General features: G+C 36.9%; 8 protein-coding genes, 2 long non-coding RNA genes and 1 other non-coding gene across 14 annotated transcripts; 6 read left to right on the top strand and 5 right to left on the bottom strand.

Annotated features, from left to right (window-relative positions):
* Window positions 1-1,219: 1,219 nt before the first annotated feature.
* On the bottom strand, window positions 1,220-4,423 carry LOC103843229. Its single transcript, XR_628091.2, has 2 exons — window positions 3,180-4,423; window positions 1,220-2,191 (listed from the first exon to the last, which is right to left on the bottom strand). It is a non-coding gene; the product is annotated as an uncharacterized LOC103843229 (long non-coding RNA).
* On the bottom strand, window positions 2,923-3,026 carry MIR171B (microRNA MIR171b). Its single transcript, NR_120810.1, has one exon. It is a non-coding gene; the product is annotated as a microRNA MIR171b (primary transcript).
* A 224-nt stretch (window positions 4,424-4,647) lies between the features above and the next one.
* LOC103843228 (ATP-dependent Clp protease proteolytic subunit 6, chloroplastic) lies at window positions 4,648-6,533 on the top strand. 2 transcript variants are annotated; one of them, XR_004451672.1, is made up of 9 exons: window positions 4,648-4,905; window positions 4,985-5,046; window positions 5,118-5,178; window positions 5,272-5,473; window positions 5,554-5,619; window positions 5,711-5,851; window positions 5,921-5,978; window positions 6,076-6,168; window positions 6,260-6,533. XR_004451672.1 is itself a non-coding variant. In XM_009119930.3 (9 exons), the coding sequence occupies exons 1-9, from the start codon at window positions 4,811-4,813 to the stop codon at window positions 6,305-6,307; spliced, it is 822 nt and encodes a 273-aa protein (XP_009118178.1). In that variant the 5' UTR covers window positions 4,649-4,810; the 3' UTR covers window positions 6,308-6,529. The 2 variants fall into 2 exon arrangements, 1 of the variants encoding a protein (XP_009118178.1); XM_009119930.3 differs by having other exon boundaries at window positions 4,649-4,905; window positions 5,921-5,974; window positions 6,260-6,529.
* Window positions 6,534-6,662: 129 nt separating this feature from the next.
* On the top strand, window positions 6,663-7,867 carry LOC103843227 (S-protein homolog 21). Its single transcript, XM_009119929.3, has one exon. It carries the CDS (start codon window positions 6,915-6,917, stop codon window positions 7,329-7,331), a length of 417 nt encoding a protein of 138 aa, XP_009118177.1. The 5' UTR covers window positions 6,663-6,914; the 3' UTR covers window positions 7,332-7,867.
* A 1,971-nt stretch (window positions 7,868-9,838) lies between these two features.
* LOC103843225 (berberine bridge enzyme-like 2) lies at window positions 9,839-11,916 on the top strand. The gene has a single exon (XM_009119925.3). It carries the CDS (start codon window positions 10,108-10,110, stop codon window positions 11,779-11,781), a length of 1,674 nt encoding a protein of 557 aa, XP_009118173.2. The 5' UTR covers window positions 9,839-10,107; the 3' UTR covers window positions 11,782-11,916.
* Window positions 11,917-11,936: 20 nt separating this feature from the next.
* LOC103843224 (alpha-ketoglutarate-dependent dioxygenase alkB) lies at window positions 11,937-13,831 on the bottom strand. Its single transcript, XM_009119924.3, has 7 exons — window positions 13,623-13,831; window positions 13,388-13,533; window positions 12,974-13,272; window positions 12,762-12,900; window positions 12,604-12,670; window positions 12,408-12,529; window positions 11,937-12,316 (listed from the first exon to the last, which is right to left on the bottom strand). Exons 1-7 carry the CDS (start codon window positions 13,727-13,729, stop codon window positions 12,177-12,179), a joined length of 1,020 nt encoding a protein of 339 aa, XP_009118172.1. The 5' UTR covers window positions 13,730-13,831; the 3' UTR covers window positions 11,937-12,176.
* Window positions 13,832-15,063: 1,232 nt separating this feature from the next.
* Window positions 15,064-16,588, bottom strand: LOC108869702. 3 transcript variants are annotated; one of them, XM_033280585.1, is made up of 6 exons: window positions 16,516-16,588; window positions 16,396-16,448; window positions 16,140-16,292; window positions 15,897-16,064; window positions 15,568-15,809; window positions 15,064-15,489 (listed from the first exon to the last, which is right to left on the bottom strand). In XM_033280585.1, exons 1-6 carry the CDS (start codon window positions 16,534-16,536, stop codon window positions 15,296-15,298), a joined length of 831 nt encoding a protein of 276 aa, XP_033136476.1. In that variant the 5' UTR covers window positions 16,537-16,588; the 3' UTR covers window positions 15,064-15,295. The 3 variants fall into 3 exon arrangements, with proteins under 3 accessions (XP_033136476.1, XP_033136474.1, XP_033136475.1); XM_033280583.1 differs by having other exon boundaries at window positions 15,064-15,809; XM_033280584.1 differs by having other exon boundaries at window positions 15,064-15,809; window positions 16,140-16,289.
* Window positions 16,397-17,448, top strand: LOC117128366. Its single transcript, XR_004451673.1, has 2 exons — window positions 16,397-16,677; window positions 17,043-17,448. It is a non-coding gene; the product is annotated as an uncharacterized LOC117128366 (long non-coding RNA).
* LOC103843222 (tyrosyl-DNA phosphodiesterase 2) lies at window positions 17,204-19,038 on the bottom strand. Its single transcript, XM_009119923.3, has 4 exons — window positions 18,489-19,038; window positions 18,274-18,422; window positions 18,087-18,197; window positions 17,204-18,009 (listed from the first exon to the last, which is right to left on the bottom strand). Exons 1-4 carry the CDS (start codon window positions 18,958-18,960, stop codon window positions 17,425-17,427), a joined length of 1,317 nt encoding a protein of 438 aa, XP_009118171.1. The 5' UTR covers window positions 18,961-19,038; the 3' UTR covers window positions 17,204-17,424.
* Window positions 19,039-21,028: 1,990 nt separating this feature from the next.
* On the top strand, window positions 21,029-21,681 carry LOC103843221 (glycine-rich protein 5). The gene has a single exon (XM_009119922.3). The coding sequence runs from the start codon at window positions 21,103-21,105 to the stop codon at window positions 21,430-21,432; it is 330 nt and encodes a 109-aa protein (XP_009118170.1). The 5' UTR covers window positions 21,029-21,102; the 3' UTR covers window positions 21,433-21,681.
* A 612-nt stretch (window positions 21,682-22,293) lies between these two features.
* On the top strand, window positions 22,294-24,834 carry LOC103843220 (aminomethyltransferase, mitochondrial). Its single transcript, XM_009119921.3, has 4 exons — window positions 22,294-22,552; window positions 22,810-23,373; window positions 23,453-23,571; window positions 24,127-24,834. Exons 2-4 carry the CDS (start codon window positions 22,813-22,815, stop codon window positions 24,671-24,673), a joined length of 1,227 nt encoding a protein of 408 aa, XP_009118169.2. The 5' UTR covers window positions 22,294-22,552; window positions 22,810-22,812; the 3' UTR covers window positions 24,674-24,834.
* The last annotated feature ends 28 nt before the right edge of the window (window positions 24,835-24,862 follow it).

Raw genomic sequence — 24,862 nt, 5'->3', positions numbered from 1 at the left:
TATTTTTTTTCTTTTGAAACTCTCAACAATATATTGTTTAAAAAATAATAATATATAAAAATATAATAGTTTATAACTAACCTTTAGTTCATATACTATTTAAAAATATGTTATTAGAAAACTATGAAATTTTAATTATTCATTCAAAATATTAATGACAAATCAAATTTTAATTATAAATTTAATATTTATATTAATTATAAACATATTCTGAGAGATGTATAAAATCTTACCGAAATTAAAATTATTTCTATAAAACAATGTATTAATTTAGTAACAAAACAATTTCGAAAATTATATAATCTCCCACCTCAAATATAGTTGTGTAATGTTCCAAACAATTTTGACAAAGTATAAAATTTTAAAAATAAGTATGCAAACTTAAAATGATAATGTTTTAAATTTTTTAAAAAGTATAATCATAGATAATAAAGAATAACTTCTTGAAATGTAACACGGAAAAACAAACTATGTTATAAAAATTAAAGTAATCTAATATTTTGAAGTTTTAATTTAATAACAAAAAAAAAACTTAATATCATAACATCCAAAAAATATTCTATATCAATAAAATTTACTAAAATAATATGATGGATGCTACCATGTATACAATTTACTAAAATAATAAGTTTATATTCACAATATATAACACTAAAATTAAAATTATATACTTAAAAAGTTTATAATAAATCAAAAGTATATATATTCATAAAATGAAAAATATCTGCACGAATGTGCGAGTCAAAATCTAGTTAATTTTAAAACAGAGTATAATTTGTTGTTTGTCGGTTGACTCATTTCCGAGTAATAGTTTTACTTGTGTAAAGGGAGCACATATGAACAAAAATGAAGTGATGATGAGATGAGATCGAGAATAAAAATATAGGGTCCGATTGGTAATAGCTGTAGCTTTAAATATTTTGCTGTAGAAAAAAATCTGTAGACTTTTTGCTGTGGCTTTAGATTTTATTGCTGTAGAATTTTATTGAAGCACTAAAAAATTGCTTTGGATATTTGGCTCTGCAGAGCACTTGTACAGCTGTAGGATATTTTAAGAGCTGTGGTTTCAAAAAAAAATTTAAAACTTGATTGCTCTGAATTTGGTGCTGTGAAAATAAATAGGGCTGTGGACAGCACCTACAGCAACTACCAATCACCCCCATAGACACTAGCAAATAAGATTCGGGTCTTTACAAAGATTACTATGGATGCTTTCCACTAACACGTAACTTGCATATTATTAATTATATCCCAACATAGTTTATCCAATATTAATCTAAAAGAAATAACAACTCCAACTACAATATCGACAATGAAAATGAAGCATATCCGTAACATTTCTACTTCTGGAATATCGTGATGCATACGAAAAAGATTAAAACAATTCAATTGACTATTTATGTCATCAAATAACACCAATCTGTTTAATTTTTTGTATAGAAAAAAACTTGAAAATTAAACATCTTTGAACTGAAGTATTAGAATAGTGGATAACCTATCAAAATAACTTGAGATACGGTGTGAACGAGACTAACTTGGGAATTACCTTGAAGAATCCATTTGATTTTTTTTTTTTTTGTCATCTATGAATTTCATTCCAAGATCATAAAAGATCAATCATCCAGTTAAGGTACAAACAAAAGACCTACAATAAGACTCTTCCACAAACAAGTCTACACCTCCCATTTCCTTCCAAAAAATCATGATCCACGCACAAGGCTTCTAGTTAAACAGAATTTCCTTTGCCTTCTATACCCAAAAATTTGGATATTAAAGGAAATGTGAGGCCACTGTTTAGCCAGGTCATTTGATTTCACTATACCCAATGGGTAACGATAGAGAATAAATAGAAGACATCAATTGTTTATAGAGGTGAGTTGAAATGTGAATATACTGATATCATGGGGCCCAAATTGGACTTAGACCCAACATCTTAAAACTATGCTAAACACACAAACAAAAGTATATTCTTCGAATATATTCTATATGACTCCATGCATGTCTACAAGTTTGGTGTGCTACAAAGCCTACAGTATTAGCGTTTCAGTAATTAGTACTCAACAGGTGTAAGGATAATTGTACTATCGTTGATTGGAGCATTGCTTTAAGTATAGAGAGTGGTTTAAATCACTGATGAAGCAAGACTGGTCATGGAATCGTCCTGCACTTGAGTACCTTGAGCTCTATCACTCTGCGCGCAAGTGAGAAGGGAAAAAGAGTGGAAAGTGTTAAGATTTTTTTTTTTTTTTGCTAAATGAAGTGTTAAGATTTTTTTGGGTCAGAAAATTAATAAATATATGCAAAAAATAGTTAGTGAAAGGGTTTAATGAGAGACAAATAAATAATGGTTTTGGTCACATTTGGTTTGTCCTATAACAGACAGAGTCTTTATTCTTGTGTCTTTTATTAATTCCCAGATGTCCTTTTGAGGTCGCCTCTCCTTATTCTTGTGTTTTTAATGTAATTATTTCTACCTTCAAATTTGAATTTTGAGAAGTTTTATAAGTTTGGACATTTTTATTCACATAGCTGATAACATTTGTTGGACGATATTTTTATAAGTAATTTTTTTTAAATATGCGTATAAACCATTTCCCAGTTATATTATAGACAAGAGTGCAGATAATTACTTCCTAAAATTTACAATTTTTGTATTATCCTCACGATAGCAAACCACGACAACATGAACACTATAGCTACTACGTTTAGTCCAGTAGCATGTAACTACTAAAATTCCTTATACTTTCTAAAAATAGAAGCGGCACCGCACTTGTACATGGATTTAGGGGGAGGGGGATTGCTGCGTCTTACATCCTTACACCTTCGAAGCTCCCAGAGTAAAAAACTAAATGAAATTTTTTTTTTTTTGATAAAATACCTTTAACATGATTGACAATATACTTTTTAGGTTAATAACCATCTTGGTTATATGCGTGATATTGGCACGGCTCAATCGAACAAAATCAATCTCTATCAACTAAGAGTGAGACTATTTGATTGAACCGCACTAATATCTCGCTTGACCAGCTTACATCACAATACAAAACCCGTCTCATCTGATTTTCATCACTAGCTAGTTAGCTCCACAAAACCGAGAAACCAAAAATAAAAGTAATATCATGAACTAATAGATCAAATAAACATATAAAATGATTTCGGCACTAAAAATGTTACTTTACCGGTGAAGATCATCGGATCCGCGCAGAACTCTTATTTTTAGCAACGTCCAAAATAAAAGAACTAAGTAGAAGAATCAGAGGAGAGAAAAGAAGGTGGCTATTTGCAAAGTCTATGAGACTGCAAAGTGAAGAACAAGATCTAAATATGAAGATGGTTGAAGAAGAGAGTCACTAGCATTAAATTAGACCAACAACCCCATACCAAAAAGGAGGTTGGTTTATTAAATTTGAATTGTTTCTATAGGAATTGCTCCAAAAAAAATTTGTTTATATAGGAAACTTTTTTGAAAAGAGTATTTATATGTGTTCTGATTAAATTTTAAATATTTTTATAGTATATATACTTTCCAAGCGATGATATAAATTAATGAAAATAATCTCATATGATTGTCAAGAACAAGAGTTTGTTGGCGGAGTGGCCTAACCAAATCAAACTCTTCTAACCAAATCAATGTTATTGTTAGTATTTAAACACAAAAGATGAAAAAAATCATACAGCGTCAGTGACAAAAAAAAACATAAAAGATGCACTGTTAGTATTTTATCATAAAAAATGAATCAAAACTGTTGCTGTTGAAGCTTTCAAATTAATTTTGACTGTTAAAACTTTAAACTGTGACTGGTAAATAATTAATGTGACTTAGAAATATTAAAAACCATAAAATAGTGGTTTTAAGAAGAAAAAAAGACCACGGAAAGAGCAAATGCAGTTATTTTAGCTTTTAAGAATTTTAAAAGAAGCTCTAAAGTTTGATTGGTAATAATTTGACGTTAAAGATTTTAGATTTAAGTTAAAGTCTCAACAGACTCAAGTTCAAACCCCAATCGGACCCTTAATTGGTTTTCCAAATACTACTATTAATGAAGTCCATGGCATGAAGTTAACTAATTCATTTGTAGCCGACGAAATAAACGATTTTCCCATGAGCATTCAATTTAGTATTTATGAGGTTTGTAAGAGAAAAAGCAAGGCATGTTGGTGGGGTTATGTCACTGCCAGTAGTATACATTTGAATTTCGAAATTAATATGGCTCATCTTTCTAAATATTCTTCCTCCCTAGTTCCTATCATTTATTCAATATTTCCTTAAAATATATTATTATGTACCTATGGAAAATAAAACATATTTCATCGTCTTCAAAAAATTCACAAAAGTGGAGTCTTTTAGATCATTTCAATGTAAAATTCTATTTTTTTTCAAAAAATGGAATATTTCTAAAATTAAATTAAATTTACTCTAATAATATTCGATTTTGGTGAAAAAAAAGTAAAAGATAAAAATTGAAAAAAATATTTCGTTTATAGAATAAATATATTTTTATTTTATCACTCCATAGAAAATAAAGCGAGATCAGAGTATTTCTTACTTTATTCTCTATTTTGAAATGAATCAAATCAAAAGTTGCCGTAAACTATAAGGATTATTGGTTCTCAAGAGTCGGTACAAGATTCCGGTTATGCAGAGTTAGGATTTGGTTCTGAACCCGCCGGCTGAGACAGAGTCACTCAGACCCGTCTTTGTTGTTGCTGTTGACCGAGTTGAGTTCAGTTTCGGTTCGTGTCCAAACAATATCCACGCCCGAACCCCAAAAAAAAAAAAAATTCACAAAAGTTTTGAGCTTTGGTAGCAATGGCGGGTTTGACGATTTCACCTCCTCTCGGTCTTTCCTTCTCTTCTCAAACTAGAAACGCTAAACCCACTTCGTATCTATCTCACAATCAAAGGTACTCCTACTTACCTTTCTAAATCGCAATCACATACCTTTGTATGACTCAAAGTTTGTCTCTTTTCTTGATTATCTAGAAATCTAACAAGTCGTATAGTTTCTGCGCTTCCAAGTCCGTATGGCGATTCATTGAAAGCTGGTAACTTTAAAAACCTCTTTGATTCTTTCTTGTTGCTGAGTTGAGCTGTGTTGTGTTTTGATGCATTTCAGGACTTTCGGGTAATGTCTCTACAAAGATTGGCAACAAGGATCATCGTAGCATTGATCAAAGGTCATTCACACTGTTTATGTATCTACCTATCTTTGTTTCTCTTAAGATAGATTGATTCAATGAGTTTGTCTTTTATGTTGGCAATGGTTTAAGATTTGGAGTGATAGAGGCTAAGAAAGGAAACCCACCTGTAATGCCATCAGTGATGACCCCTGGAGGACCTTTGGACCTTTCTTCAGTGTTATTCCGCAACCGCATAATCTTCATCGGACAACCCATCAACGCACAAGTAGCTCAGCGTGTCATATCTCAGCTTGTAACCCTCGCTTCTATTGATGATAAATCCGACATCTTGGTTAAGCTCAAAAAGACTTATTATGCTTTGGCTCCCTCCTCTTCTTTTCAATATTTACTGACGAGTGTTCTTTGCTTTAGATATACTTGAATTGCCCTGGAGGCAGCACCTACTCAGTGTTAGCGATCTATGACTGTATGTCTTGGGTGAGTTCCTTTGCCGTGATCATGTTTTTGTCTACACAGAAGCTGTAGTGTATTAATCTATGGGATTTTGCTATGTTAATGATGGTTTTAGATAAAGCCTAAGGTTGGAACAGTAGCGTTTGGAGTAGCAGCGAGTCAAGGAGCACTTCTTCTTGCTGGAGGTGAGAAAGGGATGCGCTATGCAATGCCTAACACTCGTGTCATGATCCATCAACCTCAAACTGGATGCGGAGTATGTCTCTTCAAAATCTTCTTATATGTGTATGAACGTAAGTGATTTAGTGTTAACAAACTTTTGCAGGGACATGTGGAGGATGTGAGGAGACAGGTGAATGAAGCCATTGAAGCCAGACAAGTAAGTCTTTCTCTTTACATATTAGATGCTTCTTGTTTTAAGAATATGGAAGGTCCAAGTCTTTGATCTGATTGATCTCTTTTGGTTGTTTCTACGAGCAGAAAATTGATAGGATGTATGCAGCCTTCACTGGACAAGCTCTTGAGACAGTGCAGCAGTACACTGAAAGAGATCGTTTCTTATCCGCTTCTGAGGTAATATTACCAGTTAACTCAGAAATAATTTGAAGCTATGGTTCCTCATAATCCTTATGTACCATTGTTGGATGTCATTTTTTTTTTGCAGGCGCTTGAGTTTGGGCTGATCGATGGTTTACTGGAAACAGAATACTGAAACATCATACAAGACAATGAACATAGACGGTTCACTGCATGTTCAAAGCTTCCTAGTTTCATTTGAATTTGAACAGTTGTAACTGACTTTGTGCATAAACCAATTTGGTTTTCTTGGTTTTAGTGTCTACTAAACAGACTAAAACCAAGCTGCCTGTCTCATTTTTCTATTTGCGCTGAACCAATATGAAAACTTGTGTTCTATTTACGTTAGGTTCAGCTTGTTACTATTCAGTTAGGTAATTAAAATCATATACAATGGCAATGCATGTGTCGCTGAAATTTATGGTTTCTACCGCATTTGCAACTTGACTAAAAGAGAGGCTGTAAAACAAACTTGACTAAAAAGTGAGGAACATAGCTAAATAGAGAGGATGGATAACCGGCCATTGGCGTCAATCTATTTATTTGAAACGACTTGATACACCTCAATCCTTAATATAAAGTTCCAATTATAGAGCAAGCAGACAATGTTAAAAACCTCAAAAATAGCAATACGTATGTGTATATATAAAACCACAGACATAAACACAAACACAACAAACAAGTATTAACAATACAAAAAATATATATATCTAAAACATCTAGAAAGAAAGAAACAAAAAAATATGAAAAATATTTCAATCTTTCTATTTGTTTTTACACTTTGCATGATCGACAATGCATATGGTGCCAATTTATTGAAAGGGGAGAAGACAACACTATATTTCAGGAACGGCCTTAGTTACAAGAAATGGCTCAAGGTACATTGTAAATCAGGGAACGACGATATGGGTGTCCACTATCTGAAACCTGGTGCAAGCGATTACACATTCAGTTTCCACGACAACGTTTTGGGGGGTACGCTTATCTGGTGTACCCTGAGCAAAGGACCTGATTATAAGGTCTCTTCTAGGTTTGACGCCTATAAACAGAACAAGGATAAGCCTCACGGAAAGTCATATAACTATCTTGCTAAAGATGATGGCATCTATCACAGTAATCTTGTGGAATTTAAACTTCACAAGAAGTTTGACTGGAAATAGAGATCACAAACTAAATCTCCCCTGTTATCAGATGTTTTCAATATATGTACTTATTTTTTTTTTTTGATCAAACTAATATATGTACTTATATATTAACACCATTTATTTGTTATATTTGTAAAAACCAGTGATATACTTGTAAATATATCAATGATATACTTGGAAAAATTGTTCTTATTTGTTTCACTGTATTTAAAATTTATAAATTAAACTTTGGTGTTATTCAGTATATATTTTCTAAAAGTTAAATTTTTCTATCGTTTCTTCGTTAGATCGTGACGCGAAATGATCTGAAAACCCTTAACAAGCCAATTTAGCATATGCGAACTAAATCAATCTCCAAACACTTAACATACAATTCCGACCCAGATTTATTAATAAGCTCTAAGTTACATGCAATGAATACTATTTATAAATTTAAAATATAGTCACGTATACGCATGTGGTAGTCTTTTTTACCGTTTTCAGATTCTTTTAAGAGAAGTTTAATAATAACGACAATAAATAAACCCAAAAAAAACACATAAGAAAGTAGAGATGACATTGGTGTTAAAAAAAAAGATTGTCAAAACAATATTTGATATGGGAATGGGATTATAATCTACTTATAACTTTCATTTTTAGATGATTTCTGCATCATTTTTGCAGCTCGAGACAAGGCTTCGGAGAACTAGAAGAATAGTGATCGATAGTTTGTCTTTATTCACGTTAACATAATCCGAGAAGTGAAATACTCTATAACGACCACCATCACGAACTATTGTTCGATTTTGTTTTTTTATTTCTTCTTGTAAAGGGCTATTTTGTTGGTGTGCTTGCTTCTATACCATTTTGATGTTTCTCTTACCTATTGTTGTTATATCGTCTCTCATCATCACATTTAGTTTCTATTTTTTCTCCATGCTTTTATTATTATGTTTTCATTATTATCTATATTCGTACAATCTAGTTTAATGTAACTTAAGTACTCGATTAAAAGGAGAGTCTATAAAACAAACTTGACCAACAAGAGAGGAACATACCAAAATAGGGAGGAGGCCATTGGAAAAAATCTTGAAAACTTTATGGGATCAATCTATTTTTTCGAAACGACTAGATAAAATCATTAATAGAAAACTTCCAATAATAGAGTAAGAAGATACTGTGAAAACTCAAAAATAGCAATACTATGTGTATATATAACACCACAAACACAAACACGAGTTTTAACAATACATAAATATATATCTAAAACATCTAGAAAGAAAGAAAAAAATGAAAAGTACTTCATTCTTTCTATTTGTTCTTACCCTTTGCATGATCGGCAATGTAGGTGCCAATATATTTCAACGGGCCAATACAACACTCTTATTCGTGAACCGCCTTCGTTACAGGAAATGGCTCAAGGTACATTGTAAATCAGGGAACAACAATATGGGTTTCCACTATCTGAAACCAGAGGGATTCTACTATTTCAGTTTCCACGATAACTTTATGGGAAATACGCTTTTCTGGTGCACCCTGAGCAAAGGACCTGATTATAAGATCTCGTCAACGTTTGATGCCTATGTGGAGGACAATAGAGAGCCTCACGGACACACATATAGCTATATTGCTAAAGATGATGGCATCTATCATCAAAATCGAGAATATCCTAAACTTCACAAAAAGTTTGACTGGAATCGGAGATACTAAAAGAATTTCCCTCATGAAATTAGATACTTTAGACATATGTATATATGTACTTGTATATTCATTGATTTGTTATACTTGTATAAAAACAAATGATATACTTGTAAATATGTCAATGATATACTCTTGTAACTAAAAGTCTTTCTTATTTGTTTCACTGAATTTCAAAATTTGAAGTTAAACTTTGGTGTTGTTCAAAAATATAATTTGATTTTAATCACATGGACTTCTAAAATTCATATTTTAAGGTTTCTGATGAACGCCATTGACGCGATGTGATCTATAAACCCTAAACATGCCAATCGAGCTTATGTAGACATGCAAACTAAATTAATTAGTCTCCAAATACTTACAATACAAAATTAACAAACCTAAATCTCAAAACCCTAACATGCGATTCCAACCCATGATATTTGTGTAAAAGATTGTCAAAACAACATTAGAAGGCCGATATGTATTGTTTCGTCTGCAGTTTCTTTTTTTAATCAGTTCCATGTATACACATGCAAAATGATACGTCAATGTTTACTTGGAAGAAGAAAAAAAACTAGCAAAAAAAAACATTAGAAGGATATAATTAATCTTACTTACATTTTAGATGATTTCTGCATCATTAGTTGAAGTTCAAGCAAGGCTTCGGAGAACTAGAAGAATAGTGATTGGTTGTCTTTATTCATGTTAACATTATCTGTGAAGCGGAAAAAAATCTATGATCTTATGCTTCTTTTTTTTTTTTTTTTGAAAAAAGGCTTAGCTTATGCTTCTTTAGTGAGTAAAATTCACTGATTCACCCAAAAAGTAAGAGTCACTGTTTTGGTTGAGTTATATTCAAAGTTCAAAGATGTGGCCTTATTTTATTTTCATTTTTGACAGTCAAAATATAACAAATGCAAAACACAAGTTGATTACAACCATCATAGATGTTTTCAACTATAAATACATTCTTCAAATTAGCAAAAAAAAAAATTGATTATACAAAAATTCAGAACAACCGCACAAAATAAAGAAAGAAATAAGAAAAAAAAACCTTAACTAGTAATAGTCTATTACAAACGAATCCTAATATTAGCCAAAGCCAAGAATATAGCTAAAACTTCAAGAATCTATGTCCTATATATACACCAAAGAACAACACCAACAACAATTCATTCAATCAACAAACATGAAGCTCCTTTGTTTGACTTTTGTCTTCTTGGTCTCCACGACTCTCACCGCAGCAACTCCTCCAGACGCAACAGTCTACCAAAACTTCCTCCAATGCTTCACAACCCAAACGCGCGCTCTTCCCAACACCTTAGCCGATGTCGTTTTCCCGCAAACCGCAGCCGGTTACACCCCCGCCCTACGCAACTACATCCGTAACGCGCGTTTCAACACCACCGCGTCTCATAAACCCGCGATCGTCATCGTCGCGCGTTCCGAGGCCCACGTCCAAGCAGCCGTAGTCTGCACCAAAACGCTGAAGTTTCAGCTGAAAACCCGAAGCGGCGGCCACGACTATGAAGGCGTCTCGTACACCTCGAACCTCCCCTTCTTCCTCCTCGACATGTCGAGCTTCCGTGACATCACCGTCGAGGGAGAAACCGCCTGGATCGGAGCCGGCGTCACGCTCGGTGAAGTCTACTACCGTATATGGGAAAAAACCAAAACGCACGGCTTCCCCGCGGGTGTCTGTCCCACCGTCGGCGCCGGAGGTCACATTAGCGGCGGCGGCTACGGAAACATGATCAGAAAGTACGGACTCTCCGTTGACTACGTCACCGACGCGAAGATCGTGGACGTTAACGGACGCGTTCTTGACCGTAAAGGAATGGGAGAAGATCTCTTCTGGGCTATTAACGGCGGGGGCGGGGCGAGTTTCGGCGTGATCTTGGGTTTCAAGATCACGCTCGTCCCCGTCCCCGAGACCGTTACGGTCTTCAGAGTTCAGAAGAACTTAGACGAGAACGCGGTCGAGATGGTGCATAAATGGCAGTTCGTTGCTCCGAAAACTGATCCTGGTCTCTTCATGAGGGTGTTGTTACAGCCCGTGACAAGAAACAAGGTCGAGACTGTTCGCGCCTCGGTCTTGGCCTTGTTTCTCGGCAAGTCGAGCGAGGTTTTGTCTCTACTAAACAAAGACTTCCCAGAGCTTGGTTTAAAGCAAGAGAACTGCACGGAGCTCACGTGGATACAGTCCGTGCTGTGGTGGGACAACCACGACAACGCTACGCTGGTTAAACCCGAGGTACTGCTCGAACGTAACTTGGACACGGCGTCTTACGGGAAGAGGAAGTCAGACTTCGTGGAGAAGGAGATTACTAAAGAAGGGTTAGATTACTTGATGAAGAAGATGATTGAAGTTGGGAAGATAGGGTTGGTGTTTAACCCTTACGGTGGGAAGGTGAGCGAGGTGGCTACGACGAAGACTCCTTTCCCGCATAGGACCAAGCTTTACAAGGTGCAGCACTCGATGAACTGGAAAGACCCGGGGCCTGAAGCTGAGACCAGTTTCTTGGAGAAGGCGAAAAGCTTTTATAGCTACATGGCTCCTTTTGTGACTAAGAACCCTAGACACACGTATTTGAATTACAGGGATTTGGATATTGGAGTTAATAGCCATGGTCCGAATGCTTACAGAGAAGGTGAGGTTTACGGTAGGAAGTATTTTGGAGAGAATTTTGATCGGTTAGTGAAGGTGAAAAGTACTGTGGATCCTGAGAATTTCTTTAGAGATGAACAGAGTGTACCTACCTTGCCTAGCAAGCCAGCTAACACGCCCGCTAAACCCGCTCTATAAACCCTAGTTCATAGCAATTTTGAAAGAAGCGCCAGGCAGAGAGAGACCTAGAGCCAATAACAATATGTCTATAAACTGATTACTTTTTTTTTTAATTTTCAAACTTGTAAATAATAATACACCAACTTGTAAATTGTAAGACACATAATGAGCTATATAAAAATAAAATTGATTTTCTTTCTTTGATAATAATATAATTGTCTACAAATTTAGAATTTCAGCTCAAAACTAGTCTCATAGTGTATGAATCTTACTTTAGTTCCGGTTGAATCCTACAAAATGGAAGACCTTTTATGGCCCTTAGAATATAGAAAACTAAAAGTAGTGATACAGAAGGCTTCTCAAAATCGTCTGGCTTGATGCTAATACAGATACTTTTGCAAACATCAGGCAACTTAGAAAACTTGCCTGATGTTTATGTTGATCCTTGAAGTTTTGATGTACTCTGCGAAAAATTGTCCACTATCATGGGAAAGTTCTGATTCAAGTGCGCCAATATCTGCATTTTCTTCGTCAATGAAGATACGGGGCACGCCTGCATCATCAACAGATATAATCTCAGACCAAGCAGAGAGAAAATATGAAAAAAACAGGTAAGCTGATGATGCAAATGAAGTAAGGTTTACCGTGAAAGCATTCCCTGGCTTCTCCAGCCATTAGTACAACATCTCCGCTTCTGAGATACATAGCATGAGGTGGATCCTCTTTTGATTTTCCTCCTAAGAGGAAAATAGCTTTACATCCCAGGCTGCGTAAGAAGAAACAAAGTCACTCTACTGCGCCTATTAAGTTTTGCTATAAAAAAAAGGCAAAGATTTATACCTCATGCTTACTATTGGTTTACTCCAGTCAGCTTCCATATCATCAAGGTGGCCTCCAAGGGTATCACCTAAAGAGTATGTCAAATAGGTCCTCAAAGTTCAACACTCTTTTAAGATTAATCCAAAGGATTGGAACACAAGATTTAAAGATAACTCTACCTAAGCCAAAGTAGTTTACAATAGCACCCTCTGGACGGAACTCCTCCCCTGCAGGCATTGCAATAGCAGCGTGTTTCTTGGCTAGTTGACAAAGTGCATCAGGGATGTTGTTATGAGGCAGAGAAACATCATAGTTGCGCTGTAAAAAGAATTCAATTCAGGTTGCAGTAGATACTAATCTATTTCATCAAAACAAGTTCCAAAAAACCGACCTTGGACCAATCAAACTGTAGACCAAGGGTGCTCCAACGAAGCTTCCTTAACAGAACTGAAGCTGAAACTGATTTGCAACTTCTTTGTTTAGCTTCTTCACCATCATAGAACTTCCATCCGTTAGCATCCTCCTGAACCAACACCTTGTTTGCTTTTGCTGAATCAAACAAATCAGCAACGGGACCATAAACAGCATTGTGGTTTGTCCTATTCGGAGGCTGAAGAAAACTCGTCAAGCTCTCTCTGATCCATTTGCACTGCTCCTCCAAGCTCAACGCATTAGGGATAAAGTAAAACCCTAAATCAAAAATCAAAATTCACTTCACGTAAGTTTCAACCTTTCATTGAAAATCTTCATACCCAGTAATCAAATTACAAAACCCAACTCTATTAGATCTTAATTTTGACTTTACCGGGACGATTCTCGATGCAGAACACCTGGGAATCAGCTTCTGCAACCCTAATTCCGTGGGGTAAAGCACCGGTCTTGTTGAAATCTTGTGAAATTGAATTGAAATCGAGAACCGATGACAAATCAACCGGTTTAGGTAGCTTCTTCCTGCGAAGTTTGAAGTGAATGTAAGTGGGAGGATACAACAATGGCCAGTGATGAATGGGAGGAGATTTTAAAACAAAAAAGGTGCTTACTTTCTCGAGAACTTTGAGTCTTGTTCGTAGTAAAGCTTGTAATTTTTCTCTGCTCTCCGGAAAGCCGTACGATCTGCGTCGTCAGAGACGTTCGCCGATTCGTACATCTTCACCACCCGTCGACGATTAAATCTCTGACTCTGGGAATCAAAGGAGTTTAGTTTTGTTTTCGCTTTTGGACTAACTTTTTTTAATTTGCAATGAAGACATTGGTCTTTCTCCAAAATTCTTTTTAGACCTATTTTTGAAAAACGTGGACAAACGAACCCCTGTAGTTTGTAGTTTTCTAACAAAGCATGCATGCATACATCTTTTTTGAGAAGTAGTTGAGTGTTGTTTTGTGATGATGACGCATGTACTTTGATTTTGAAGCTTCCGTGGCTAAAAAAACGTGCTCAGCACGCTCTTGGCCATCTACAGGTCCCAGTCATCCCAACCCCGAAAGGTTTTAAACCCAGTCTCAAAGTCTAACCGATTCTAAAGGTCTTGCCTTCTATTTCTAGCAGGAATTCACGTGTTTCATACGTTTGCTCGAGTGTTAAGCTCTAACATAGTCTCTCACCGTTGTATTAACGAAATTAAATGCAAAAAGTAAAAGGGGAGTGAGAATTGGTGAGGTACATCTCTCTACGAAGAGATTCTTTCTTACAGTAAAGAAACTCAGATGCAAGCTGTCTTATTCCTATTATTGCTTTACGTTTCTTTTATTTTCAGTTTTAACTATGGAAGTAAACAATATTATTACTATAGGTACTCATGGGAAGCTATCCATTTTATGATAACGAAACAAAACCATTTTTATAGACCCATTGGTTTCTTCTTTCTTGTAATAATCAAGATTCAAGGACAGGATCATGTTTTGCTGGGAATAAGCATCTTACAAAAAAAAAAACGTTTCAATAAATATATTAAATTAATGAATATAATTTGCGATCTTCTTATGATATTCAAATGTGTCGGCGGCGGGATTTCAAATGTTCATTTTAAAGGGAATTTGGAGATTGATTTTGGTTTGTGCCATTAATAGAAAAGGGTATAATGTTTCAATTAACAATTTGCTTGAAGATGTCAAACATTGGGAATCTATAAGTGCCGAGTTCTCTCACACACCAAGTGCACCTAAAATCGTTTTCCCCTGCCCGGCCTCAAAGTAAAAGATCAACATGGCAATTCCGAAAGCACGAAAGGGTCCAGAGTCACAGCGAGGGATGTTACTGCTGCGAAGAAGGTTGTAAGAACAACATAGACCATCCAAGAGCAAAACCTCTCAAAGACTTTAGAACGCTTCAAATGCATTACAAACGAAAGCACGAATTGTGGAAGTGCAACTAAAATGTTGGAAGCTGCGTGTGCCAAAAAGAGCTACATAGATTTGGAAGCCGAGAAGGAGAATTGACAATTAGGGTGGAAAACCAAACGAAACCATGATCGTAGGGAGCCGAGGACTTGGATAAATATTTAATTTTGTGGAACGTAGATATGATAACCTTAAGTCTTTACTGAAAACTTGATTGGACAACCAAGTTTGTCAGTGTTATTACAGAGTTTTATCATAAAAAACAACACAGACGCATAAAAACATAATTCAACATCCAAAAAAGAGAAAAGAAGGAGGTGGCATTGCAAGACAAGTAAATAACAAGAGACAGCATTTGAGAGAGAGAGAGAGATTTCTAGTCGGTAGTCATGATCGACTTCTGATTTCCCTCAGATAGAATTGCTTTATCTTTCTCAGCCATAGCCAACCTAGCTGCTTTAGCTGTCTCAGCCTTAGCCAACCTAGCTGCTTTAGTTCTCTTACCCTTAGCCAACCTAGCTGCTTCAGCCAACCTAGCTGCTTCATCTTTCTCAGCCATAGCCAACCTACCTGAAACAAACAAACATACAAATGAATGAACGGTTTTACACAACAAAAAAAAAAAAAAGAATGAAGAAAGTAACGTACGTGCGAGAGAGACGCCACCGCCGCCATCGTTTCTTAGTGGGAGGACAGCATTAACAACAAGATTAAAGCCTCCCGCAGAACGTCCGCTAAGTTTCAGAGCCTTTTCAATAGCATCTTTTCCACGGAGATGAACGAAAACCACTTCCCCCAAAACAGAACAATAGGATCCAGGGAAAACCGAACGTGCCATCTCCTCGACCTTATCCTCAGCAAGGCAAGTATCAAATCCTGTAACATTCAACCTAAAATAGCAGGACATCATATTAGGACAAGAACAAACAGGTTAATAAATAAGAAAGGAAAAAAAAAATAAAAAAAAATCAATTTACACGCGCTGTCGGTATTTGTCTTGTGCTTCGGGAGTAGCAAAGAAATGGTCAAGGCGATTGCTGTCAAAAGGGTAAGCCGTAACTCGTAAAATACTTCCTCCCATGTCACTTCCATCACACGTCAACGCCTTTTCTTCATCTTCTTCGTTAACATAGATTAATCCGCATCTGTAAGACACAAAGATTATTATTATAGACTAAGCAGCAATAGCGATCAAGCTGGAGGAGGAAGAAGTCACAAACCTGCAGAGAATAGTACGATTGAAGTCTAGTTCGTGAGCAAAAGCATGTATTAGCTTTATTCCACGTGATGCCAAGTGTTTTCTCAGGCCCTCTTCAACAACATCCTTACGAGAGGAGATATCGTATCCCTCAACCGCAATCCTTCTAATGCTGCTCTATTATTGCAAAAGGATATTAATTAATTACCGTGAGACACAATAACACATGATCCATCTAATTAGATATACAAATCTCAAAAAAAAAAAAAGAAACGAACCTGCTCTTTCGAATCGCTGCATCACTACCGTTCAACTCCAGACCTTCCACACCCTCAAGTAAATAAGATCTAATCAGACAACTGATTCCAGAAACATAAAGCCATGATAAGAATAATTACTTTGATCACGGATGCGTCCATGGCGACAGACTGCTGCGCTAGGTTTTTCGAGAGGCGATAAAGATATTTTGAATTTTTTTGGTCTTTATAGAGAGAGTCTCGACTTTAATTGTTATTCTGGTTTTGGGCCGTAACCGTCCTGCTCGTTGGGTCTTAAATTTAGTTTAACCCTGGATTAGGCCCATTCACTAATAACCCTCTTCTGAAGCGATCATTGTGTACGACTGTTTTGCGCTCACGTCATCACTTAGCAGGCTCTGTCATGTTTCTCTGCTCGCCGGAAAGCCGTACGGTCTGCGTCGTCGGAGACGTTCGCCGATTCGTACATCTTCACCACCAGTCGACGATTAAATCAAAGAAACCGAGTTTATTTTGTTTTCGCTTTTCAAGTGTTGTGTTTCAGAAAAAAAAAGGTTTTTTTCTTTTGGGACAAAGTTTTTAATTTGCGAGTAAGACACTGGTCTTTCCTCAAATTCTTTTTTACACCCATTTTTCACAAAAGCACACAAATGAACCCTGCAATGCAGTTCTTCGACTTGTAGTATTAAACATAATCAGACTTGGAGAAAATTACAAAAAAAATTAACATATAGCAATTGTTAATAACATGCTTTGTACATTAAATTCAAGGTTTAAAGAATAGCTTCGTAGCTGCCAGAAACCAAGCCCTGCTAATCAAACTCTCATGTGTTTAACACTGATTTTTTTTTTATCAAAGTGTTTTAACACTGATTAGTTTCATACTTTTCATTACAAAAGCTAAAGCTGGACTCAAGACTGATCTTTCAGTTCAAATCAGGAAATGAAGACTTTCCAAAACAAAACACAAAGAAGAAGCTAAAACCGCTTATCAGTATCACAGAAGTTCCACGAGGGAAAAAAGGAACTTCGAGCTCCGATAGTTTGGACTCATTTTGGCAAAAGAGTTAAAAGCAGACCAAAATGATCGCTAGGCAACACTGGAAGCTCCAGCTTCTTGACGTCACCCCTCACTCTCTTCTCTTTCACATATGACAAACCAGGTATCGCCTCTTTCCCAACCATCTCGATCCCACCAAGCTCGTAATCATCCAGACGGCAGAAAAACCGGTCTAACCGCTTCTGCAACGCTCGGTTACCAGACAACATCGGGTTTGCTTTCGTGTCGTACGTAAAACCAAGATCGCCTGGTTTCAAAACCTCCCAAACATCGACCCATTTGTCTGGCAAAGGAAACTTCCCGTCTAGCTTGTCGTCCCAGTTCATGTCTCCCGCAAATACCACGTTGGGGTTAGCTCTGAGATGCTCGATGGCTTCATTGGCTTGTTCAACGCGTTCTCTGCTATACATCTGGTCCCATTTAGGAGGACCTGGACAGGGACTCTCGAGATGGCTTGTTGCCAGAACAAGCGGCTTTCTCCCCGGAACTTCAACCTCTGCAACGGATAAGTCTCTTCCCATTATCGAGTTCCTAAAGCTTTTACAGCTTGAAGACTTCATCCCCACCTTGCTCAACTGCAAATCAACCATAACAGTCAGTTTACAAAAAAAAATCAAAGGAACTTGACAAATCTACAAGCTAAAGAGCCTACCAGCATGCAATAGTAGCCTCTTGATTGCGCCGCATCGACTGAGACAGAACAAGTATACTCTTTCCACCAGTTGGATTTGCGGAAAATCTCATATATCTCAGGGATAACTTCCTACAAAGACCACATAACAACCATCAAGCTGCTTCTATTATTCAACTCACTCAGCGTCAAATGTTAAAAAAATGACCTGAAAGCATATGAGATGAGGAGAATGAAGCTGGATAAGATGGCCAATCGCTCTCATCCTATTACTCAACTCAAGATCTTCACGGAACCAAACATTGTAAGTCAAAATCTTCACACAAGACAAAGCTGTTCCTGAACCAGAAGCTTCCCCTACAGATAGAGTAATCAAACAAAGTAAGGACATTTTCAACGAGCAAGGAGTTTTAAAGGTCCAACCTTTCGATTCAATTTCGTTTCTTTTCTTCACAGAACCACCATCAACCTCGATGACGTCATCATCATCCATGGCCTTGCGTTTGCTACACCGCCGCAGAGGGAAGAAAACAGACCCGATTGAGTTGTTGTTGTTGTTGGTGTTACTTTCGAGACTCCCCGAATCGGTCAAGTCGTCGAAGGCAAGGAGAGAAGAAGACGACGGCGATCGCGTCCCGCAGATTCCGCAGGCTGAGTTCTTGTAGGTGTTCAGAAAGGTGCAAGCTTTGCACGCCCATTGAGATTCGTCGTTGGAGGAAACCGAGAGGGACGAAGGGGTGGGGAGAGGAGTCAAGCAGATCATGCAGTTGAGCTTCTGAGAAGGAGAATTGAGGAATGTACATTTGGTGCATGACCAAGAGGATGACGATGACGACGACATCGCAACGGGAGCGAGTCTAGTGACGAAGAGTCGGAGGAATCTGGATGCTGACATCTGACCTAATTTTTATTTATTGATTTTGACTTTGACTTGGGTCTCAGTTTAACGGTTACGCTTCATACGACGTCGTAAGCACGTTTCGGGTTACAGTAATGGTTCTTCAAAATTCGAAGGTGAACCGTAATCAAACCGGACCTAATTCAAATTCAACCAAAACCATACAGAATCACATGTTGGGGGGAATACCACAGCATGTAACACTAACATTTAGGATTTAGGAAGACATGTTTTTGCCCCAACAAAAGATACAAGAGAATAAATTGGTCTATGAACACAACAAATTACAAAAACAATCATAAAATGCAATGTTTATAAACCTAGAACTTCGGAACAAACAATGTTTATGAATCTAGAATTGTCACTCAACGTGGAGAAATGAACAATCACAGAATGGTAATAAAATATAAGTTACAAGAATCATAATACTAACGCAGAAGCCTCTTGAGAGATTTCTTGAGGAGGCTTCACAGCTGGCGATTGAGTCAAATTCACCACCGTTTGTGCTCGGTTTCCAACCTTCTTGCCGCACAAAATGAGGCAAGAACAACAAGTGATTAAACACAAATTACATAGTTCATAACGGTTAAACAGATATAATAAACAAGTTTCATACCTTCCTGGAAAAATGCGGCTTCCATGGCATGCAGCATCCATTTTCTAGATTAAGAAACTTCCACAAAGAAAAAAGAAGTGAAAAAGAGATACTTTGAGTCAATACTTAATCACAAAAGTTTCCAATTTTTAAGAATTTGAGACCATTTACACAACAAAGGATATGATCTTGATATTCTTTTCTTGTTATATAGCCTTATTTTTACTCAAAGTAGTAAAAAAATTGTAAATCAATGAGAATGTACAAGCTTCTAAGACCATTTATGATTGCAAAAAAAAAAACAAAGGTGATTCAAGATTAGATAACCTAGTGCATTAGCAACCATATTTTCAGATTCATGAACAAGAGAACATTCCCCTCTCAGAACCTAGCTTCTATGTACTGTATATGGCTGCAAATTCGAAGGTGAACCGTAATCAAACCGGACCTAATGCTAATTCAACTACAGCATGTAACAACAACATTTAGGAAGACAGATTATTACCCCAGCAAAAGATACAAGAATAAAAACAGCTTGATTGTATCAAGTTAGGCAAGATCGTTAAAGGGGAGTCAGATTAGTTGTCTATATTAATGGATCCACCTACGCACTTCAACTGTATCATTCCAAATCCATTTACGCATTTATGGTATATACATTCCATATCGAGCTCTACCTTTACTTTATCAATCTTCAATTAGGTCTCAATGATCATGTGTATGTCTTTGGCTTCCCAATTAATATATCCATAGAAATGCGGTGGAGTTGTTAGGTCTTTTTATGTCCTTACTTACCTACCCATCACGGCACGGCATCTCTAGTCACTGAAATACTGCTTTTTGTTATATAAACACCGTGTTTTAAGCGTCGGAATTGATATATAGATAATCCGGTAACATCTTATACCACGTGAGTTACAAAATAATTTTGCAGAAAATAGATTTTTGGTTTTGACAAATAAGATTGAGCCCCTCCACTACACCACGATCCACGAACATATGTTTCTATATGAAATGATGATGATCGTATCCATATATTAATCTTGTTAGAAACTCAACATCTCAAAAGCGAAAAAGATACCATGAAGAACATGAACCAGTCACTCGTTACCAATAATTTTTGAATTGAAATTGTAGAATTTTTCGTCAAGTGTTGTTCAAAAAATAAGATGTCCTCAAAGATTATAACATCTCAAATATGTCTAAAATTGCTCAACATTATATAGTAGTATAACATTTCAGTGCACAACGTTTCACGTTTTACCATCTAGAAAATTGTTTCATTATATGATTTCCTCTTTGTATAAAATACCTTTCGTTTGACACGTTCATTAAAACTTTTTTTTTTTTGAAACACTCACGTTCATTAAGACTAATTTACCTAATTAAGCTACATTGTCCTAAGTCCAAATCAATTCGCATTTAATTTGCACCCGAGTTAGGTATGTATGCGTATATAAATACATAGCCTATATATGCTCTTGTAACACACACACACACACCTCGTCATAATCAAAAAAATAATCTATACCATCAAAGCAAACATGAAAGGCACTTTCACTAACTTGCTTGTGCTTCTCTTCATTGCACTTGTTTGTGCAAATGTCGGTGCTAGGAAACTTATTTCCGGAGATACCCAATTCAAGGATGAAAAATTCCTTGGCGGCGGCGGTGGAGCCGGTGGTGGCCTTGGTGGGATAGGGATTGGAGCTGGTATCAATGCTGGTATCAATGCTGGAATTGGAGGCGGTTTGGGTGGTGGCGGACTTGGCGGTGGCGGTGGTGGACTCCTCGGTGGTGGTGGTGGACTCCTCGGTGGAGGCGGTTTAGACGGAGGGGGCGGTGGACTTGGTGGTGGTGGTGGCTTTCCTTGAACGTATAGTCAAGTGTTTGTGTGCGGTGTGTGAGCTCATTCACAGCTTATTATGCTACTCAAATCATTTCCGTTGTCATAATAAATTTAGAGTGATTAATTCACATTTACATTTTTATTTCAACTTCAATGTTTTAATCGAGAAAGACCTTAGCTCATAGCTACAACTTTTGCGGTTATGGTCGGACTCGTAGTATGTGTAACGTCAAATATTATTATTAATTAGTGAAACATTTCCGATTTATTTTCTGTTCGAGATTTTTTTTTCTCTTATGAACTACGAAATAGATTTATTCTATTTGTCTATTACATATGCTTGAAATGCTTATCGTCACATGATTCTTGGTTGCAGAGAATCCAAGTTTTTGATGATCATGACGCGAAGTCAATATAACCAAACGACAAGAATAAAAACAGCTTGATTGTCTCAAGTTTACATGTAGTTTGATTCCAATATGGGTTAAAATGTTTCTTACATAAATGATTATTTTGCACACAAAAAATAATTATCATATTCAGTCAAAATATTGTTTAGTCAAAGACTCAAAGCATAAGACAAAAGAAATGTTACTTTGATGAATTCATCCATATAAAACTTAGAAATATAGGATATGCCATATTAATATATCAAAGATTGGGTGGTGGTACCATGGCTCATATTCATAGAAGCCAAGCTCTTGATTCCATTTTGAAATATTAATGGATCAAAATGCTAATAACATTCAACGAGAGTTTTATTTGACAACCGTTTCAACTAGAAAGCTATATCAGAAAATATAACAAACATCAAACCTTTTCTTTATGTTTATTTTGATTTTAGGAAAACTAAAAAGAAGAAGATAAAGAGAGAACAATACTTACCACTCAATAGGGATGTGGTTGCTTTGGCTGATGATTCTTCCACCACCACCCTACCAACCCCTGGCTCTATTCTTTTTAAATTCACATTTTTAATTCAATTATAAATCTTTTTAATCCCTAAAAAGTCCCTTTTGCCACTGAAACCGATATTTTTAATTTATTTATTACCAATTCATCAGTTCAAAGCAACAACAACACTACAAAGTAGTAGGATCAGGAATCTCAGGAAGCTCCAGGGACAAAACAAAGTCTCGATCTTTGTAAGATTTCTACACAACCCTTTTCATTTCTTTGTCTCCGATCAATGTTTTCATTCACAGAATCTCATATTATGATGTTTTATTTCTTTGTGAAATTATAAATTCGATCTCATTGCTGTTACTGAGTCCCCAGATTGGTTTCAAATGTTATGTAATGAATCTGAATCTTATAGTTAAAGACTTTATGGATTCAAAGTGTTCTCCTTTTTGTCTATCTGATTGTATTTTGATTACTCTTGGATCAAACTGTTATGTAGAAGATGAGAGGTGGGAGTCTATGGCAGCTAGGGCAATCCATAACCCGTCGTCTAGCTCAATCCGACAAGAAAGCTCTGTCACGCCGCTGCTTCTCCTCTGACGCCGACCTTAAAAAGACAGCTCTTTACGACTTCCACGTCGCACACGGTGGAAAGATGGTTCCTTTCGCTGGCTGGAGCATGCCGATTCAGTACAAAGACTCCATCATGGACTCGACCGTTAACTGCAGAGTCAATGGCAGTTTGTTTGATGTTGCTCACATGTGTGGTTTGAGCCTCAAGGGCAAAGACTGTGTTCCTTTTCTCGAGACGCTCGTGGTTGCTGACGTGGCTGGTTTGGCTCCTGGGACCGGGAGCTTGACGGTGTTCACGAACGAGAAGGGAGGTGCTATTGATGACTCGGTGATTACCAAAGTGACGGATGAGCATATCTATTTGGTGGTGAATGCTGGTTGTAGGGATAAGGATTTGGCTCATATTGAAGAGCACATGAAGGCTTTTAAATCCAAAGGTGGTGATGTCTCTTGGCATATTCATGATGATAGATCTCTTCTCGCCCTTCAGGTTTGGCTTATTGATTTTAAAACAAAAGATTGTCTCCTTGTAGTTAGAGCACATTGTGATCTTGAACTGTGTGATGTAGGGTCCTTTGGCTGCTCCGGTGCTTCAACATTTGACTAAAGAAGACTTGAGCAAGCTTTACTTTGGGCAGTTCCAGATTCTGGACATTAATGGTTCCACTTGCTTCCTTACCAGGACCGGGTAACATCTCACGTTTCACACTTTCACTGTCAGCTTTGAGTCAGATGCTATACTAGGGCTGGGATTTTGAACTGAACTGGACCCGTCGAACCGAACCGAAATTTTTGGTTAGGAGTTCGGTTCGATTCGGTAGGTTTTCTAGAAAAGTTTAGTTTTTGGTTCAGTTTGGTTCAGTTCAGCAATCAGTTACTTTGGTTTTCTTTAAAAGGAAATCATAACTAAATCATACCAAAAAACCGAACTGAAGAAACTGAACTAATCAAATTTCAAACCAAAACAACCAAACTAACCGAATTTAACGGAAATTAATCGAACTTATCCAAAATTTTAACAAAATTAAATAAAAATATAACCGGAATCAAGAACTTTGGTAGGATTTTCAAAAACTGAATTAACCAAATACCGAACCAAACTGAACTTTATTTCGGGTTAATTTGGTAAAATTTATGTTGACCGAATTAACATAACTACGGGCCACCCGAACCCGCAAGCCTACGCTATACTATCTTTTCGTTTCTTGGTTCTACTAGAAAGAGTTATGTTTTGTGTTTTCAGGTATACTGGGGAAGATGGGTTTGAGATCTCGGTTCCATCCGAGCATGCAGTTGATTTAGCCAAAGCAATCCTGGAGAAATCCGAGGGAAAAGTAAGACTCACAGGCCTAGGAGCAAGAGACAGTCTCAGGCTAGAAGCAGGGCTTTGTCTCTACGGCAACGACATGGAGCAACACATTTCTCCTGTCGAAGCTGGGCTCACATGGGCCATAGGGAAACGCAGAAGAGCCGAAGGAGGGTTTCTTGGAGCTGATGTGATCCTCAAACAGCTTCAAGATGGACCAACGATCAGAAGAGTTGGATTCTTCTCTTCGGGACCACCAGCAAGGTCGCATAGCGAGGTGCATGATGAAAGTGGTAACAAGATTGGTGAGATCACGAGTGGTGGGTTTAGTCCCAACTTGAAGAAGAACATTGCCATGGGGTATGTTAAGTCGGGTCAGCATAAGAATGGGACCAAAGTTAAGATCGTGGTCCGTGGGAAGCCTTATGAAGGCAACATCACTAAGATGCCGTTCGTGGCTACCAAATATTACAAGCCGTCATGATGTGGGTGTCTTCTTCGTCTGTGACTTGTGTCTCTTGCTTTTCTTGAATGACTTCTGTTTTCTTTGTTCTGATTTGGCATGAAAGTGTACGTTCTTTTTGCCAAGAGGGTATTTGCTTGTTTCACTGTTATTGAAATAAAATTTTAACACATCTGAAACACTAAACTAAGCATGGACCCATTAACTGGA

The sequence above is a fragment of the Brassica rapa genome, chromosome A09, assembly GCF_000309985.2.
Source record: "Brassica rapa cultivar Chiifu-401-42 chromosome A09, CAAS_Brap_v3.01, whole genome shotgun sequence".
Lineage (NCBI taxonomy): Eukaryota > Viridiplantae > Streptophyta > Magnoliopsida > Brassicales > Brassicaceae > Brassica > Brassica rapa.
Note: the sequence above shows the minus strand (reverse complement) of the source record. Positions and strands in the feature narration are given on the sequence as shown.